Source organism: Cottoperca gobio, chromosome 14, assembly GCF_900634415.1.
Source record: "Cottoperca gobio chromosome 14, fCotGob3.1, whole genome shotgun sequence".
NCBI lineage: Eukaryota > Metazoa > Chordata > Actinopteri > Perciformes > Bovichtidae > Cottoperca > Cottoperca gobio.
This window is the reverse complement of record NC_041368.1, coordinates 20,051,348-20,066,951: the sequence shown is the minus strand read 5'-3', so window position 1 is coordinate 20,066,951 and position 15,604 is coordinate 20,051,348. Positions and strand designations below refer to the sequence as shown.

The window sequence follows — 15,604 nt, the reverse complement described above, 5'->3', positions numbered from 1 at the left end:
CTTGAGGACTTTCTGACTGGATTTACTTGAAATGCAATGCAGTGTTCTATTACAACTAGTAAAAGGGTGACACGTTTATACATGTGCATATCACTGCCAATGGTTGTACTATTGGAGATAAGTCTAGAGTTTGGTTGTAAATAGGGGAAATGATTGCTTGAGAAACGGTGTAAAACTCCCTCCCTTTTTATTTTTGATATAACTAGTACAGGGCGTAACTTCCTGACAGCTGAGGAGAAGGCATATTCTGTTTGTGTTTGTTGCAGCAGGATAAAAACTGTGGAGGGGAAAGTTAAGATTTATGATATGAAGGATTATGAAGAGACCATCGCTTTTCTGGGTCAGTGGGGACGTTTCCAGCAGATTGTCTTCTTCCTGCTCTGTGCCAGCATAATGCCTAATGGATTTGGTGCTTTCTCTGTTGTCTTCCTGACTGATATCCAAAATCACCACTGCATTGTTCCTAAGGTTAACCTGACCCAAGATTGGCGCAATGCTATCATCCCGATTGAGGTAATTCAGTTTTTGAACGCAGCTCCTGGGGGGGAAAAAGAAGAAGGTATCATGTAGTGGCTGGCCACATTCTCTTAGAGCCATAATGGTTTTTATTACAATATTTTGATTATCAAATTTGTAGCTTTGGAGGTAATGTATATTTTTTCTGCATCTGCTGTATAAAGTTCAAAGAGGCTTATAAAACGGTTGGGCTCCAGTCTAAGGTAGTCATACTTTGGACTGTAAAGGTGTGAATATATAGCACAGATAATGTGGGGACACGTTGTCAATGCCATATTGTTGCATCACAATTTCAACATATTTACTTAAGCAATATGGCACCATACACAGCCAAGTAGCTTAATTACAATAGCACTAATAAAGTGTGTCATTGTGATTGTGAGGTGGTGAATGGGAAACAGGAGCTGAGCAGATGCAGCAGGTACAGGCTGGATGTGGTCAGAAATCTCTCTGCTCAGGGATTCATTCCTGGCATAGACGTCAACCTCACTGACCTGGAGCAGGAGGGCTGTGTGGACGGGTGGAGCTACAGCAAAGACATCTACCAGTCTACCTTAGTCTCTGAGGTGAGGGTGTGTTTCTATAGTTTAAAGGTCCACTGTGTAAAATATGGATGAATTTGAACTTAAAACATTACATTACAGGTCATTTAGCAGACGCTTTTATCCAGAGCGACTTACAGTGAACTAACTACACAGTTAGTGTCCCTGTTCCTGTAGTTACTACAGAAACAGTCCCCCTGGAGCAATTTAGGGTTAAGTGCCTTGCTCAGGGGCACAATGCCCTGGTATTGAACTCACTACACCACTAGGCCATCACCACCCTACATTAAAACAATGATTACATTATCAACAGAATGTGAAGAGGTAAGAGTGTTTACGTCAAATATCTATGTATTGTGTTGCAGAGATATCTACTGAAATCAGCAGTTTAACTGACAGTTCCCGCCCGTCCTGTCTAGGAGGTGATAGTCTTTGTGTTGCTGCGGTTACACAGGTTAGACCCCGCACTGCATCAGTCCGCTGTTTCTCCCGGTACTGCGGCTGCACGGCGCAGAGGAGGAAACAAAAACACAAGACATTCTCGCATCTTCTCCGGCCAGACCCAAGCCAACATACAAACTATCAAAACATAACGTTACACGGACCGTACAGCCCCCAGTGCCACAGTAAACACACAGATATCTGATCCCCATATGAGGATTATAAAATAGTAGTTATTTAGACTCTCAGAGTGTCAGCAGTCTTGTCTAATGAACTGACTGACTTACACAAGAGTGAAGACAAACACAGTAAATATATCAACACTAGAAGAGAGAGAAGTAGCTGTAGAATACAATACACAACATAAAGAATACATTATAATACTCTAAAATGTAGAATACAATAAATATAACAACTATTTTGGCTATTTTTAAAGGGCCTACGAAATGATATTTCGTCAGCACAAGCCAGCACAAGCCAACACAACTCAACACACCGATTCAAACACTTCCCCGATGCAGAGTCCTCCACCAAAGAGACAACAAAATGCTTTCGCCAAAAGAGAGAGAGCGAAGGTAAGCCGTGCTACTAGTTTAATTTATTTATTGTTACAAGCATAAAGCCATAATCGGTCTAGGCCTACTGTATGTAACAAGTTTACCCCAGGGCCTAGCCGATATGTGTTATTGTTTGTAGTATTAATAACTTTAGCTCATTACACTTTTTAGCTATTTAGCGATCGAGCAATTTGCGGACAACTAGTCGGGTTTCATAACAATTCAAGGAAACCAAGCTATCGACTCGATATAGGAAAGCTTGTGATCTATTTACGATCGAGGATAATGTTACGATTTATTATGATGTATTTACTATTTATTGGGATGTTCTATGAATTATAGTCAAATGTATATACCTGTCTGTGTTCTGTTGCCGCAGAGGATCTCCGCCAAATCCAGGATCACCGTCAGCAACATCCGCCTGTTCGCTCCCGTCTGTGTGTCCATCTTGAACACTGTGTCTCGCGCTGCTCTGTTTCCACCACTTTAAACTCGCCCGCATGATCTAAATCCACGACACCGGCATCCTCCTCAATAAACTCCTCTTCTTGAAAGTGCAACGAGTCTATTGACAACTCACTGTCACTGGATTCTGTCGAAATCCGAAAGATCCGAGCCAGAGTCCGACATCGCTACATCTGCCGTGCTGTCTGTGTATTCAACTGCGGGACTGTGTTCTACTTGTGACGTCAGAACACGGCGTCGGGTGTTTCCGGTAGCAGCAATGTAAACATCGGTGGTCGACATACTAAATCATGATTTATTAAATACTGCGATCACTGTGTCATAAATAACACATACTTTTACACCACAAATAGCATTTACTATCATCAGTAGAAATTCATGTTTATCATTTCGTAGGCCCTTTAAGAACTGATGATTTTTTATGATTGAATTTAGATTGTGTTGTCCCAGTAGTAGGTGAAATACTGCCCTCTAGTTAGCGGGTGGCTCAGAACTACACATTGAACCTTTGAGCCGTAATATAGTGGTTGCCATAGTTATAGTAACTGAACTATAATTACTCGTTCCCTGATCTGGAGAAGGTTGGTCGTTTTTTATCTCGTCACGTCTACAACAACCTGTACTTGTGTCTCCATCGTTTTCAACTCATTCACAATGCTGCAACTTAAACAGGTTTTTAAAGAATGTGACCATGTTACAACAATTTGACCTTTTTTACCCTTGTCCTTTATAGTTGATTTTAAAATACTTTTTCATCACTTTGGTTTGGCACCTCCTTAAAGTATATCTCCGAGCTCCTGTCCCCTTAGGACCAAACGCACCACCCAAAATCAAGCAGAACCATGTTATTTGTTCCAAAGTCAAGGATAAAAATGACAAGTAATTGTGCCTTTGCTGTTATTTTTCTCTGTTCATGCATTGGATACTCCAGTTCGACCTGGTGTGCAGGGATCAGTGGAAGCAGCCGTTTACTGCCACAGTTTACTTCCTGGGAGTTGTTGTTGGATCTTTCTTCTCAGGACAGCTCTCAGACAGGTACTGAGAACACTCTTAAAATCTTTTAATTATTCCTGGACCTTTCCTTGCTCTACTTTTGCCAAAAGAAAAAATGGCAGATTTCAAAAAAATGTTTTACCTTGATCTTATTTACTCTTATTTAATTGTTTGACTTCTCATTCTAGGTTTGGAAGAAAGCTTGTTTTCTTTGCCACCATGGCAGTTCAGACAGTTTTTACCTTTGTTCAAATATTTTCACCTTCTTGGACGGTGTTCTCCATTCTCAACTTCATCAGCGGTTTGGGACAGATCTCCAACTATGTAGCTGCTTTTGTGCTGGGTAAATGTGAACATATCATATTTGATACAGTCTGTGATATGGAATAATATACGTATATTGTGTCTACTGTACATGTCTTGTTGTATCATTATTGAACAATAATATCTTCACATATTACCTGTACTATTATCTTCTATTGTCATACATGTCTTTCTCTTTCTCTTTATGTGCAGGCACTGAGATCTTAACTGGCAACATACGGGTCCTGTTCTCATCCCTGGGTGTGTGTCTGGGTTTTGCCATTGGCTACATGGTTCTGCCTCTCTTTGCTTACTTTTTAAGGGACTGGAAATCTCTCCTGATTGCCATCTCTCTGCCTGGCCTGCTCTACATCCCTCTCTGGAGGTAGGTTGTACTGATAACAAGAACATTTTCATGGGCTGGATTTCGTTGATAGCAGTTTAAGCAAGTTAGTCTTCCTCCAAAGCGAGGCACCTCCACAGGACTCACCATTAGACATGGTTGTAAGCCCTCTCCAAGTCCACAAGACACATGTAAATTGGATGGGCAGATGTGCAATGTGAGGAGGTGAGGCCAACTATATCTATAGCCCAGTGCACCCAGGTACCAATCAAGGCCAGGGAACTAAACTGAACGGGGAAGTCCGGGCAGTAAGTCGGGAGAGGCCAGCGGGACGGGGCTGGAGGCCAGCGAAGTGGGCAGGTCCGCTCTGGAGGCAGGGATGGAGGCCAACGGAGCTGCTCAGGAGGCCGGGCTGGAGGTGGACAGAGCTGCTCATGTGGCCGGGCTGGAGGCCGGCGGAGTCGCACAGGGAGAAGGGTCTTGAGAGGCGAGGGGAGCACAGGGGTCTCGAGAGGCGAGGGTATAACAGGGACTGGGGTCACGAGAGGCGAGGGGAGCACTGTGGTCAGCGGGAGCTGAGCTCTGCAGAGGTTCGGCAGCTGCGAGAACTGAAGTCTGCAGCTAAAATTCCGGCGGCTTGAACCTCTGGATACTCAGAGGACCTCCCAGTGCCTGGCGAGTACCCAGGAATGGGTCAGGAGCAGGAAGTGGGGTCTGTTGCGGCCCGGCAGCAGGAACGGGGGTCTGTTGCGGCCCTGCAGCAGGAACGGGAGTCCGTCGTGGCTCGGCAGTAGGAGACGGGATCTCTCGCAGCCCGGAGGTTGGCTGAGGACAAGGCGGGCGATGTGGGAGATTCATAAAATCTTGAAGCCACTCAGGCAAAAGATTCATTAGCCCGAGCCTCCTAGCCATTTCCTCTTTAGACAACCCTAAAGCAGCCTGTTGAGTCCACGAACAGGGGGCTCTTCTCCATTCACCATGGAGACACATCAGGGTGTATGAGAGATCATATAGTTCATTGTCCAAAATATCTGCTGGGTCTCCTGGTCAGTTCGTTCTGTCACGGTTCAGGACAGGGGAGGACCCAAATGCAGCACGCCAATTGATTTAAACAAGAAGAGAGCTTTATTATAACAAGAAAACAAGTAAAACTGAAAAAAACCCAAACCAGGTAAGACACGAGGAACCACGAACTAAGCACAAGGAATGCACATGGCAACATGAGTGTAATATGAAAGACAAACTGACAAGGAACACTGGGAGTTTACCTTACGATGCCCTATTAATGTCCTGATTTTGCTTTTGTCTGGAAACCAAAACATTTATTTGGCTCTTATATCAAATATATAAATATCCTAACTTGCATTGACCGCCTTTGTGATCGCTGTGATTCAGCCTAAAGCTTTCTGTTTCTCTGTTGAATGCTGAGGCAGGTTCATCCCAGAGTCGCCTCGGTGGCTGCTCTCTCAGGGAAGAGTGGAGGAGGCTGAGGCCATCGTGAGAGAGGCTGCTAAGAGGAACAGAGTTGAGGCTCCACTGGTCATCTTTGAAGATTACAGAGCACATGTAAGTCTGCCTTGACTTAAATCATGCAGTGTCAGACACAAGAGCTGACCCAGAGCTGACTGGGACCCAGAGTGTCCCAGTACAATTCATCCCGTGGGGAACGTGAATAAATGTCTCATGACAATTCTTCCAGCAGTTGTTGAGTAATCTAATTCAGGACCAAAGTGGCGGACCGACCAGATAACACACACCAACCTGATGGTGAGACTCAGATTTTATATCTTGCAGGATGATAAGACAAATACAGAACCCAAGGAACTCCCCAATGTCTTCAACCTGTTGAGGACAAGAAACATCAGAAACACAACCGTCATTCTGAGCCTGGTTTGGTGAGTATCCAGTCTGAGCCTTTCAGTCATCCAACACGTCAACAAAAAAACATTAGATTCTGGCTTTATTAACAATTGCTCATTTACAGCACTGTTATTATACAGTTGTATCCTTCTTTAGTTTACGTTATCTGTCTTGATGGCAGTAAAGAGTGTATATAAGTCCCAAGTCTAATGGTCTTGGTGTGCTACTGTACGATATGCTGTTTCTACGATTTCCATCTAAACATATCTGTTGTTTGTTTCTCTGTATTCCAAGGTTCATTCTGAGTACTGGCTACTTTGGTCTTTCTCTGAACACATCCCGACTTCATGCTAACCCCTATATCAGCTGCTTCATCTCAGCAGCTGTAGAGGTACCAGCTTACATTTCCAGCTGGCTGGCACTTCAATACCTTACACGCCGACTGTCCGTCATCTGTATCCTGCTCCTTGGTGGAGTGTCGCTGCTTTTAATTACACTAGTACCTCAAAGTAAGCAGTGTCATGATGTGGTGCATCGCTGTACTGTAATATTTCCATACCAAAACCTTTGCATTCTCTGAGAAACATTTGCGTTTTGCGGAGAAAGATAAAAATAAATAAAAAGAGGTCAATGGACTTCCGGGCTGCTAAATACTTTCTGCAGACGTGCTGCAACGGATTGATGCTTAAAATCTAATGTATTTCAATCAAACCCTGGTTAAAGCAGGAGAGTCAGTAGCCCTAAATCAGTCTGCACTGATCAATGAGTGAATGTGGATGATTATTATAGTTTCTGCTAGCCACAGCTGCTTTATAGTATGAAAAGCTCATGAAATCAATGGAGCTTCTGAGTGCAGCGGAACTGACTAGAGTGTAGTGCCGTTACGCACGGCCATACACAGTGTTTACCTTATTATTAAATGGCCTGAAACACCCGTCTGCTACAACATAATCATACAGCCCTTTACACACATTTGACTGATTATTACTATTATTACTGTTTATAACGGGATATTCTGCTTTTTTCTGAAAAACGTCCGGTTAGGGCAAATCTTTTCTAGCTTTCTTTTTTAGCAAAAGTAGCATCTGATGTTTTGTCCTTGCAACACATAGCAGTGCAATCGCTGTTGTATAACATTAATTACTAAAAGCTATGTGACCATGTGAGGTACATTAGAAATATTGCTAAAATAGCGTCAGTCCGATATACTCATATAAATCTATCTCTTTATTTTTTATTTCTATTGCTACTAAAGGCCTAGTAACGGATGTACAATCATACTCAATCTGTTTTTGTGTGCAGATTTGTGGGGATGTGTGTTCATGTTGTGACAGGCTGAATCATATTTTGAAAACTTCACTTCATTTTAAAGATGCATCAAGTAAAATCTGACTCAACCCACCCCACTGTGCCCTATATATTTTTTCCCAACCTTTTGATAAAAAATAAATTAAAAAAATGCTTTTGAGTTTCTTAATTAGAGCTGCATGAAGTGAAATCAGAGATAAACACATCTAAACACACAGTAAAATGCATGTAATAATCCACAGAGTAGATCATTCAGGGACAGGCTTTCTTTCCGTTCCATTCTGTTGTCAGACAAACCATTTCTTATGTTTCAGCTTTATCAGAACTGTCTGTTGCCCTGGAGATGCTGGGTAAATTTGGTATTACCACCGGTACATCACTGATGTATGTCTACACAGCAGAGCTTTACCCGACAGTGCTCAGGAACACAGCGACAGGGGTATGCTCTACTGCTTCCAGAATAGGCAGCTGCATTGCTCCTTTTTTGTTACAGCTGAGTGAGTAAACTGGTCTTATGACTTAATAATAACAGTTACTAACATTTGTTTAACGTGGATTTATCTTCCCAATTGACATTTCAACAACTTTATATTTGGATACATTCACATACTGTAAATGTTTACAGTGCACATACGCAGGACCCAGGGCTTCTATCGTCCTAATTTCCCCTTCTCCTTGTATAGGTCAATATTATAAGTATCTGCCTTATATTACACTGGGGACTCTGGCTGCTGGTTCGGCCTTCGCTGCTCTCTTCCTGCCAGAGACTTTTGGACAACCTCTACCTCAAACTATTCAACAGATGCATAAGAGAGAAAGGTGGGTAACTTAAAGAATACATCCATACATCCATCCATGCATCTATCCATCGTCTACCGCTTATCCGGGGTCGGGTCGCGGGGGTAGCAGCTCCAGTAAGGAACCCCAAATTCCCTTCTCCGGGCCACATCCGCCAGCTCCAACTGGGGGATCCCGAGGCGTTCTCAGGCCAGTGAGGAGCTATAATCTCTCCACCGAGTCCTGGGTCTTCCCCGGGGTCTCTTCCCAGCTGGACGTGCCTGGCCGCCTCCCTAAGGAGATGGCATCCTTACTAGATGCCTGAAGCACCTCAACTGGCTCCTTTCAATGCAAAGGAGCAGCGGCTCTACTCTGAGTCTCTCAGGGATGGCTGAGCTTCTCACCCTATCTCCAAGGGAGACACCAGCCACCCGTCTGAGAAAACCTATGTTGGCCGCTTGTACCCGTGATCTCGTTCTTTCGGTCATGACCCAGCATTCATGACCATAGGTGAGGGTAGGAACAAAGATCGCCCGGAAGATCGAGAGCTTTGCCTTCTGGCTCAGCTCTCTTTTCGTCACAACGGTGCGGTAAAGCGAATGTAATACCGCCCCCTCTGCTCCGATTTTCCGGCCAATCTCTCGCTCCATCGTGCCCTCACTCGTGAACAAGACCCCAAGGTACTTGAACTCCTTCACTTGGGATAAGGGCTCATTCCCTACCCGGAGTAGGGCTCATTCCCTAATGAGTAGGCAATCCACCGGTTTCCTGCTGAGAGCCATGGCCTCAGATTTTGAGGTGCTGATCCTCATCCCAACCGCTTCAAACTCGGCTGCAAACTGATCCAGTGACTGCTGAAAGTCACAGACTGATGACCCCATCAGGACCACATCATTTGCAAAGAGCAGCGATGAGATCCTCAGGCCACCGAACTGCAACCCCTCTCCTCCATGACTACGCCTCGATATCCTGTCCATGAACATTACAAACAGGATTGGTGATTAAGCGCAGCCCTGGCGGAGGCCAACATTCACTGGGAACGAGTCCGACTTACTGCAGAGTATCCGGACATAACTCTCGTTTAACATAACCCCTATCCAGGAGTACGGTTCCATAGCCAAGACTGTGCATAGAGGTAAGCCCCACCAGATCCAACTGGTAGCGCTCCACCTCCCGCACTAGTTCCGGCTCCTTCCCCCACAGAGAGGTGATGTTCCACGTCCCCAGAGCCAGCCTCTGCTGCCCGGATCTGGTTCGTCGAGGTCCCTGACCATCACTGCCAGCCGTGTGACAGCGCACCCGACCGCAGCGGTTCTTCCTGTGAGTAGTGGGCCCACAGGATGGATGGATGGGAGGCACCACGTAGCTTCTTCGGGCTGTGCCGACCGGGCTCCGTGGCAAATCCGGCCACCAGGCGCTCGCTGTCGGGCCCTCCCTCTGGGCTTGGCTCCAGACGGGGTCCCCGGGCTTCCTCCGGGCAGGGTCTCTCCTTCTCTTTCCCTTTTTTTGATGAGGTCGTTTTGAAACATTCTTAATCTGGCCCCTCGCCTGAGACTAATTTGCCTTGGGAGACCCTACCAGGAGCACAAGGCTCCAGACAATACAGCTCTCAGCTTCATAGGGACACACAAACCTCTCCACCACAGTAAGGTGATGGTTCCCGGAGAGGTACATCTTCTAAAAACTACTTCTGTCAATATTATAATATACAAAAGAACACTGAATATAATATAATATAATACACAACCAAGTTATTGTTCCCCAAACCACCACAGAACTAGCCGTTACTGGATGGACAAGATAATAGCAAAAGAAAAATGGCGTAGTATTCTTTAATATAACCAACAAAACCCCTCCTCATCCTCATCATCCGGCATCAGTCTTTGTAGTGAACACACATGTGCACATATGACAATGAAGTTGGTAGAAAGGAAATAATATAAAAAATTGCAGCTTTTTTAGTTTTCCTGTTTGCTGAAAAACAAATAATGGTTTCTTTATTTGCATTTGATCCCAACAGCATGAAGTGCCCATGCATCACAAGAAAAGAACATTCAATACCTGGGGTGCTTTTGGAAAGTCGACTCTGATTATGTGTTTATGTGTGAGTAATGTCTAAATGATGGCTTACATTAATATTGTACTATTAATTGTATATCATTCCTACTGTTTACTGTGCTTAATATTCAACATTTCTAACAGAGAATTTCAATCAGTTCAAGTGGATTTAATGACATTACATGATCTTTTTTTAAGTAGTAAAATTAAAATAATTAAAACTTGACTAATACATTTTGGAGTTCATTTTTTTTTGTGCATGATCTCTGTGTTTGGCGGAGGTAAACAACCGCAAGGCGATAATTCTAGTTTGACGCTGTTGCAGAAAAAACATAACTCCGATATTTTAAGGCACACATATTGTTCTGATAACCGTCAAGTTGCTTGTTTCTGTTGAAGTCACATACTTTCACAAATCCAGTGACATAAATAACAATAATTCTAGTTATTCCTGTAAAATGAACAGAGACATGATGGTGGTTCAGTTTTTTGCATCAAGTCAGATATTAGTGCTGCTCCTTGTTCAAGGGACAACTGGAGACTTCTTTTCAGCAGCGTTTTCCTTTTCTTCGGTGTGTGTGAGTGTATAAGGTGTCTTCTGACAACATCTAGAGGAAAAGAAACACTGATTCAGTTACAGTAAGGATTCACAGATACAGAACAGTGCTGTCAAGGTCTGTTTTTAAATGTACTGTTAGTGAACTGCCACTATGTCTAAAGCATCTATTGAGTGCAATATGTTTGTATTTTTCAATCAAACTAAATTTGATTGCACTATAATTAAAACGATATCTGTTTAGAGGAACCGTCTTCTGCAGGAATTACGCGTATTTGCTTTCTGGAGAAAGTAAAGAAGTGTAACTGCAACCCCAGATGCCGCCAAATCCTGAACTGAATACCCCTCCGCTCACTCCTCCTTTTCACGACGAGCCGGCAAGTGGAAAACAGTGGTAATGCCGTGGTATCCTCCAGGTCCTTCGCCTCACTCTCAGAGGCCATCCTTACCATAACACTACTTTAGGAGCAATGAAATTCAGGCGGCAGCTGCAGTTACCGCAGTTTAACAAGTGTGTCGGAGAACTACGGTGGAAGGTAACGTAAAAATGCGAAAAGCCGTCTCTCGTGCTAGTGTTTGGTTTGTCCGTTCTGAGCTACTGTAGAAACGTAGCAGTTCAACGTAACGGACTCAGTAGATAAGAAGGGCTCATTCTAAGTTTCAGGTGATTATTCACTAATGAAAACATAGTTATGAATATTATATTTTATAAATATATATTTTCTACTTCTGCTAATAGATCCCCCTGAATACTACACAATGGCCCTTTAAGTTATTCATTTGAAATCTGGCCTCTGTGCATTTGTTTTGTCATGCATTACATCGAATTTTATTTGTGAGTGTGTGTGTACGTGTGCTGTCAGTATGAGAGCATGACAGCGCGTCTAATTTTGATGTGGCCCAAGAGCCAATCACAAAAATGCCAGTGATGCAGTGAACCAATCACCTTCAAGGGGGGAAAAACCTATCGTTATTCAGAATTCTCCAGTCTTGAAAAAGTAATTGTCTTCCTTTAAATTCAATTTACATTCTTGTTTAATCTTAAATAGTTATCTGCAAAAGCCATGTTGAAGTTGAAGTTTGAAGTTGTGACTGGCAGGAATCAAACAATTGCTCTCCATTTGTTTTTGAGTCCGAGTGAACATTTTGCATCATCACCATTCTCTAAATATCTCTGCATTAATCTGTACAAAGCAAATGTTTCATGCAAAGATGCTTGCAATGAGTAACATTGATTTATTTTTAAGCTCCATATTTTTAAGGGTCCTCTATATGTTGCTTTTTCTGATTCATCATTTAGCATCAAAAGAGACACATTTATATTTATGTCTGAAAAACATGTTTATTGGTATTTTTTTACTTTAAAACATCCCAAGGATATTAGGCTACTGGGAAAAGCAACAACAAACAGAGGGTGAGACTTACGTTTTTTTTTTATCTTGCAGGTTTTTAAGACAAAGGCACATTCTAAAAAACGCCACAATGTCGTGGACGTGCTGAAGAACAGCAGCATCAGAGTCACAACCCTCATCCTCTGCTTGGTGAGGTGAGGAAACGGCACATTGAGATTTCTCTGAGTTATTAACAGTTACTAAAATGTCTGAGAGGGAGCATCGCACTAGAACTCATGAAATCACATCTTCGCACACATCGAGATCTTCACCCTTTTTTAAAAACCCATATGCAACATGCAGGAACACGCTGCAAGTAAGTCCAAGCTTTCCACTGAATAGAGTCATTGTTTTTAGTATCCACAGACAAAGGGTGATTTGAGGGACTGTTTATCTGACTCCCTTCTATGCAATATTTAATGTACAATATCTCCCAAGCTTCTTTATCATATGTTCTATTTATTCAAAATGAAAACACACAAGTAGGAGATATATGGTGCGGTTTTGTATGTTCATGAAACAAGGAGAAAAGATGTGGCCGAGTAAGTCATTGTAAATTCATTCAGAAAAAATGCATTGCCCCTAATGCATAACTAAAACTGTCTGCATGTGTTCTTTTCTCCATTTACCCAAATATATTCATACCATTTTATAACGATTATTTTTTGAGAGGAGCGAAGGTCTTTCTATTCAAACATCTGCTTAATGTCTTTGTCCAGCTTCTCTGCAATCACTGGATACTACAGCCTATCTTTCAACACATCCCAACTCCATGCTAATCCCTACATGAGCTGCTTCATCTCAGCAGCTGTAGAGGTACCAGCTTACATTTCCAGCTGGCTGGCTCTGCGATACCTTCCACGCCGACTGTCCGTCATCGGTTCATTGCTCCTTGCAGCATTGCCAATGTACCTTATTCAACTGGTGCCCCAAAGTAAGCAAACAATATGGCAGGACTGTATGAAGAGAGATGCAAAGTGATGGTTTGTCTGTCTAAGTTCAGAGACGTCCGTCCGTCACCAAGCATCCTGGTATTTAACAGTGTTGGGTTGAAGATCTGCTGTAATTAGGGAGGAACTAATCACAAACTCAATGACGCCATCATTTCCTCATAGTGAGCAATAGAAATAAATGTAATTAAATCTTGCATATAATCATCATGGGTCAGGCATTACTTAAACATGTGGTTTGTAAACTTGTTACATTTTGTAATAAGGAGGACCCAAATGCAGAAAGCAAGATGAGGTTAAACAAAAGAGAGCTTTATTTAGCAAAAGCTTACCAATATATAAAACAAGGTAACAAATAGAACTGAAAACACAAACACAAACCAGGGTTGACACAGGATAGCACGAAGATGTATGAGGGTATACGAGGGATGCACAATGCAACATGGAGCACACAAGAGGCAACATGGAGCGCACAAGGCAACATGGATAGCACAAGGCAACATGGAGCGCACGAGCCGAACATGAGAGTAACAAAAAAAAATGACGAACCCACAAAGAACACTGAGACAGAGAGGGATATATACACAGACACTACATGAGGGAACGAGACACAGCTGGGGGAGAAAGGCAGAAAACACAAGGGCAGGAAGTGATACAAGACATGACAAAAGGGAACATTTCAAAATAAAACAGGAAACGCAAATCCAGCGTCGTGACAATTATTAATTAATTAAAGTGTTTCTGTAGAAGAAAGGGGCTGCATGATACTGACACAGGGGTAGAAGTGCTTCAGACTTGTATGTGTTTCTATTCTATTTAGCTAAAAAAACAAAACCGTTCACAAACTATTTCCTCATCCTTTAGGTCTACCACATCTGTATATTGCACTGGAGATGTTGGGTAAATATGCTATAACCACTACCTCCTCCCTGATGTTTGCCTACATGGCAGAGCTTTACCCAACAGTGCTCAGGAACACAGCGACAGGGATATGCACTACTGTTTCCAGAATAGGCAGCTGCATTGCTCCTTTTTTGTTAAAGCTGAGTGAGTACATTTGATTTAGATTTAAGCACATGCGTAAAGTCTGGGCAGTTAAATCTCATTTCACCCAGTTTGCAAGCCATTCACACGTGTTAATCCATCTGACTTTTCTCCAATCTAAACCTCACCTTCTTCATTTTTCGGCGCATATCTATTAGGTCTTCCTTATATTATACTGGGGACTCTGGCGGTTTTGTCTGCCTTTACTGCTTTCTTCCTTTCAGAGACTTTTGGAAAACCTCTACCTGAAACTATGGAAGAGATACATAAAAGAGAAAGGTGGGTAACTTAAGGAATACACCTTTTTGTTATGAAACTTCTCCGATGCCAAAGTCATTTGTAGACACTGTATAATGTAACTTAATAACACAAGTTCTAATTGACAGATTGACAGAAAATGAATTGGCAATTTTCTTTATAATCCTTATGGGATTTTTCATGCAAAAATGCCAAAGTTTCTTACATGTGAGAATTTGCAGCTTTTCATTTGAAATATTTTCTCTATTAAAATTATTGTTATTGTTATTATTATTATTGGTGTTTTTATTAATGATAATAATAATTTTGAGGTTTGGGCTATTGGTTGGAGAAATAAAAGCTGCGTATCAATCGTGTTCACAACTTGTTTCTGCTGTCCCCGAGTGGCCAACAATATACTGTGTCTCTTATAAGTGCCCTATCTTCTACATTCTAGATGGATGGATGGATGGATGGATGGATAGACTGACTGACTGACTGACTGACTGACTGACTGACTGACTGGTTGGAGAAATACAAGTTGCGTATCAATCGTGTTCACAACTTGTTTCTGCTGTCCCCGAGTGGCCAACAATATACTGTGTCTCTTATAAGTGCCCTGTCTTCTACATTCTAGATGGATGGATGGATGGATGGATGGATGGATGGATGGATGGATGGATACTTCATTGATCCTGAGGAAGATTTCGGCAACCATTCGCTTAAAAGACAAATGACATTACATATCATTCTATGCAGAACTTTACAACCAGTAATGCTTTGTTTGTTTGAATCTTTCTTCCTTATCACAGGATAAAGTGTCCATGCATCACTGGAAAAGAAACCCCAATACCTGTGGCACTACTGGACAGTCCTCTGTGATTATCTAGCACCTTATTGATGCAGGTGATATGTTGATATTGCTATTGAAGTACTGTTTACATATCTTAATATTTTAATTATAGACATTAGAATGTAAAGGTGGAATTAAATCATGGATTTCTACATGTGGCCAATTTCAAGGAATTTCTTTGTCTCATTTTGACATTTGCACATACATGTGTTGTCTTAAATGGGGATGATGAATACAAAATACTCGGTCCAAGCTGCCGATTAAGGTTTTATGTGTCTGGCAAATCTTACATCTCAAATAACCCTGTTACAAAATGTATTTTGAATTTCATGCGATCATGCATGATTGCTACAGGTTTGATATCCTTAAAGGAGTAAAAAGTAAAAACACACAAGACAAAAGTGGCAAGC

At 42.4% G+C, this 15,604-nt stretch overlaps 2 protein-coding genes across 2 annotated transcripts; both read left to right on the top strand.

The window, feature by feature from the left end:
• The first annotated feature begins 306 nt into the window (after window positions 1–306).
• Window positions 307–8,162, top strand: LOC115018898 (solute carrier family 22 member 5-like). Its single transcript, XM_029448154.1, has 10 exons — window positions 307–513; window positions 900–1,082; window positions 3,453–3,556; window positions 3,703–3,857; window positions 4,031–4,202; window positions 5,594–5,726; window positions 5,955–6,055; window positions 6,315–6,529; window positions 7,643–7,825; window positions 8,012–8,162. Exons 1-10 carry the CDS (start codon window positions 307–309, stop codon window positions 8,158–8,160), a joined length of 1,602 nt encoding a protein of 533 aa, XP_029304014.1. The 3' UTR covers window positions 8,161–8,162.
• A 2,885-nt stretch (window positions 8,163–11,047) lies between these two features.
• LOC115018899 (solute carrier family 22 member 5-like) lies at window positions 11,048–15,338 on the top strand. The gene is made up of 6 exons (XM_029448155.1): window positions 11,048–11,255; window positions 12,165–12,265; window positions 12,830–13,044; window positions 13,925–14,107; window positions 14,263–14,383; window positions 15,154–15,338. The coding sequence occupies exons 1-6, from the start codon at window positions 11,190–11,192 to the stop codon at window positions 15,221–15,223; spliced, it is 756 nt and encodes a 251-aa protein (XP_029304015.1). The 5' UTR covers window positions 11,048–11,189; the 3' UTR covers window positions 15,224–15,338.
• The last annotated feature ends 266 nt before the right edge of the window (window positions 15,339–15,604 follow it).

What these genes read in the sequence shown, in the direction of transcription:
- LOC115018898 (XM_029448154.1), top strand. Translation starts at nt 307, where the DNA reads ATGAAGGATTATGAAGAGACCATCGCTTTTCTGGGTCAGTGGGGACGT. An exon ending in ATGCTATCATCCCGATTGAG is followed by an intron (nt 514 to 899) that starts GTAATTCAGTTT and finishes TGTGATTGTGAG; the next exon opens with GTGGTGAATGGGAAACAGGA. An exon ending in AGTCTACCTTAGTCTCTGAG is followed by an intron (nt 1,083 to 3,452) that starts GTGAGGGTGTGT and finishes TGGATACTCCAG; the next exon opens with TTCGACCTGGTGTGCAGGGA.
- LOC115018899 (XM_029448155.1), top strand. Translation starts at nt 11,190, where the DNA reads ATGAAATTCAGGCGGCAGCTGCAGTTACCGCAGTTTAACAAGTGTGTC. An exon ending in CTCATCCTCTGCTTGGTGAG is followed by an intron (nt 12,266 to 12,829) that starts GTGAGGAAACGG and finishes GTCTTTGTCCAG; the next exon opens with CTTCTCTGCAATCACTGGAT. An exon ending in TATTCAACTGGTGCCCCAAA is followed by an intron (nt 13,045 to 13,924) that starts GTAAGCAAACAA and finishes CTCATCCTTTAG; the next exon opens with GTCTACCACATCTGTATATT.